Consider the following 1,404-nt stretch of genomic DNA (forward strand, 5'->3'; position numbering starts at 1 on the left):
AGCAAAACGAGAATACTAACATAGCGTAAGTCCTTCATACTTGCTATTTGAAGGCAGAGAGACAGAGACACGGGTAAAGAGCTGCTTTTTCTTTTCCTGCCATCTGAAGAGAGAGGAGTGTGTACGTGTATAAAGTCAGAGAGGAGAGGTCTCAATCTGGGGGTAAGCGAGATATCAGGGAATTGGGTTTTGTGTTCGGTAAAGGTGCAGTGCAGCAGTGGGTTTATTATTATAGGATGAAAAATGGAAATGGAACCAGAATAAAGCACCGGAAAACCGCAGCTCACTGCTCTGATCAGAGCTACCCTAAATAATAATATACATGAGACATGCACAACATATAACACACAAAAATCGAATCACCTGAATCTTGCAAACGCTAGCTCAAAGAATCCTGACCCAACAGAAGAATCGCAGCAAGAATCACAGCCAAACAGTACATCTAACTGATAGTCAAACCCAATTCTATGCAGCTCTGGAATTGAAACAGTGGTTGAAAAGGAAAACAGGAAGGTATCATCGCCTGGGAATGATCAGTCGTGCGCTTTTTGTGAGATGGCTGTTATTTGGATCCAGAATCAGCTAAGGGAAAAGGGAACGAAGGACCAAGTACTCAAATATGTGAATGAGGTGACTTTTTCTAAAACCACAGACACCAATAGAAGGCCAAACCAACTATAAATTTGTAAGCAATGTTTAAGTATTGGCTTTGATCTTTCACAGCTCTGTGAGAGCCTGCCAAGTCCATCGGGTGAATCAGTAATAGAATGTGATAGCATTTCAAACATACCAGACATTGCATTCACCATCGGGAACAAATCTTTTGTCCTCACTCCAGAACAGGTTAGGCTTTGATATCACAGATTTTTTTTTTCCACGTACTTGATACATGGATATTCTTGTTAGATCGATTTGTTGAGTTGTTTGCCTCATTCTTTACGTACATGCCTGACTTTCAGTACATTCTGAGAATTGGAGAAGGCATTGCTACTGTTTGCATCAGTGGATTTATAGCTATAGATATCGCTCCTCCACTAGGTCCTCTGTGGTATCTTATCCCAACCATTGCTAATGCTCATATATAACATATATGCATACAAAAAACAAAAACAAAACAAAAACAAAAAAAAAAAACAAAAACAGTGTGGTCCTTTCTCTCTGCCTTCCTTATTAGAGAGAGAGAGAAAGGACCGGGGTGGTGGAAATCTTTGAGGATTTTGTTGTGTTAATTCACATAGAAAATCTTCTGGTTTTTATAACAGTCAAGACTAAAGCCTTGGTTTTTTGGTGGGTTAGGTAGGTGGGATTGGGAACGAGAGGATTGCATGCACAAGGTAAAGATGGCCGTTAGTTTTTGCACTGTGTAGATTCTCAAAGCCTAGAGACAGACACGTTGTTGAGTTT

General features: G+C 40.2%; 1 protein-coding gene across 1 annotated transcript; it reads left to right on the forward strand.

The window, feature by feature from the left end:
- The first annotated feature begins 479 nt into the window (after window positions 1-479).
- On the forward strand, window positions 480-1,085 carry LOC133863135 (aspartic proteinase-like). Its single transcript, XM_062299124.1, has 3 exons — window positions 480-630; window positions 724-843; window positions 960-1,085. The coding sequence occupies exons 1-3, from the start codon at window positions 556-558 to the stop codon at window positions 1,083-1,085; spliced, it is 321 nt and encodes a 106-aa protein (XP_062155108.1). The 5' UTR covers window positions 480-555.
- The last annotated feature ends 319 nt before the right edge of the window (window positions 1,086-1,404 follow it).

The sequence above is a fragment of the Alnus glutinosa genome, chromosome 3 (genome assembly GCF_958979055.1).
Source record: "Alnus glutinosa chromosome 3, dhAlnGlut1.1, whole genome shotgun sequence".
Classification (NCBI taxonomy): Eukaryota; Viridiplantae; Streptophyta; class Magnoliopsida; order Fagales; family Betulaceae; genus Alnus; species Alnus glutinosa.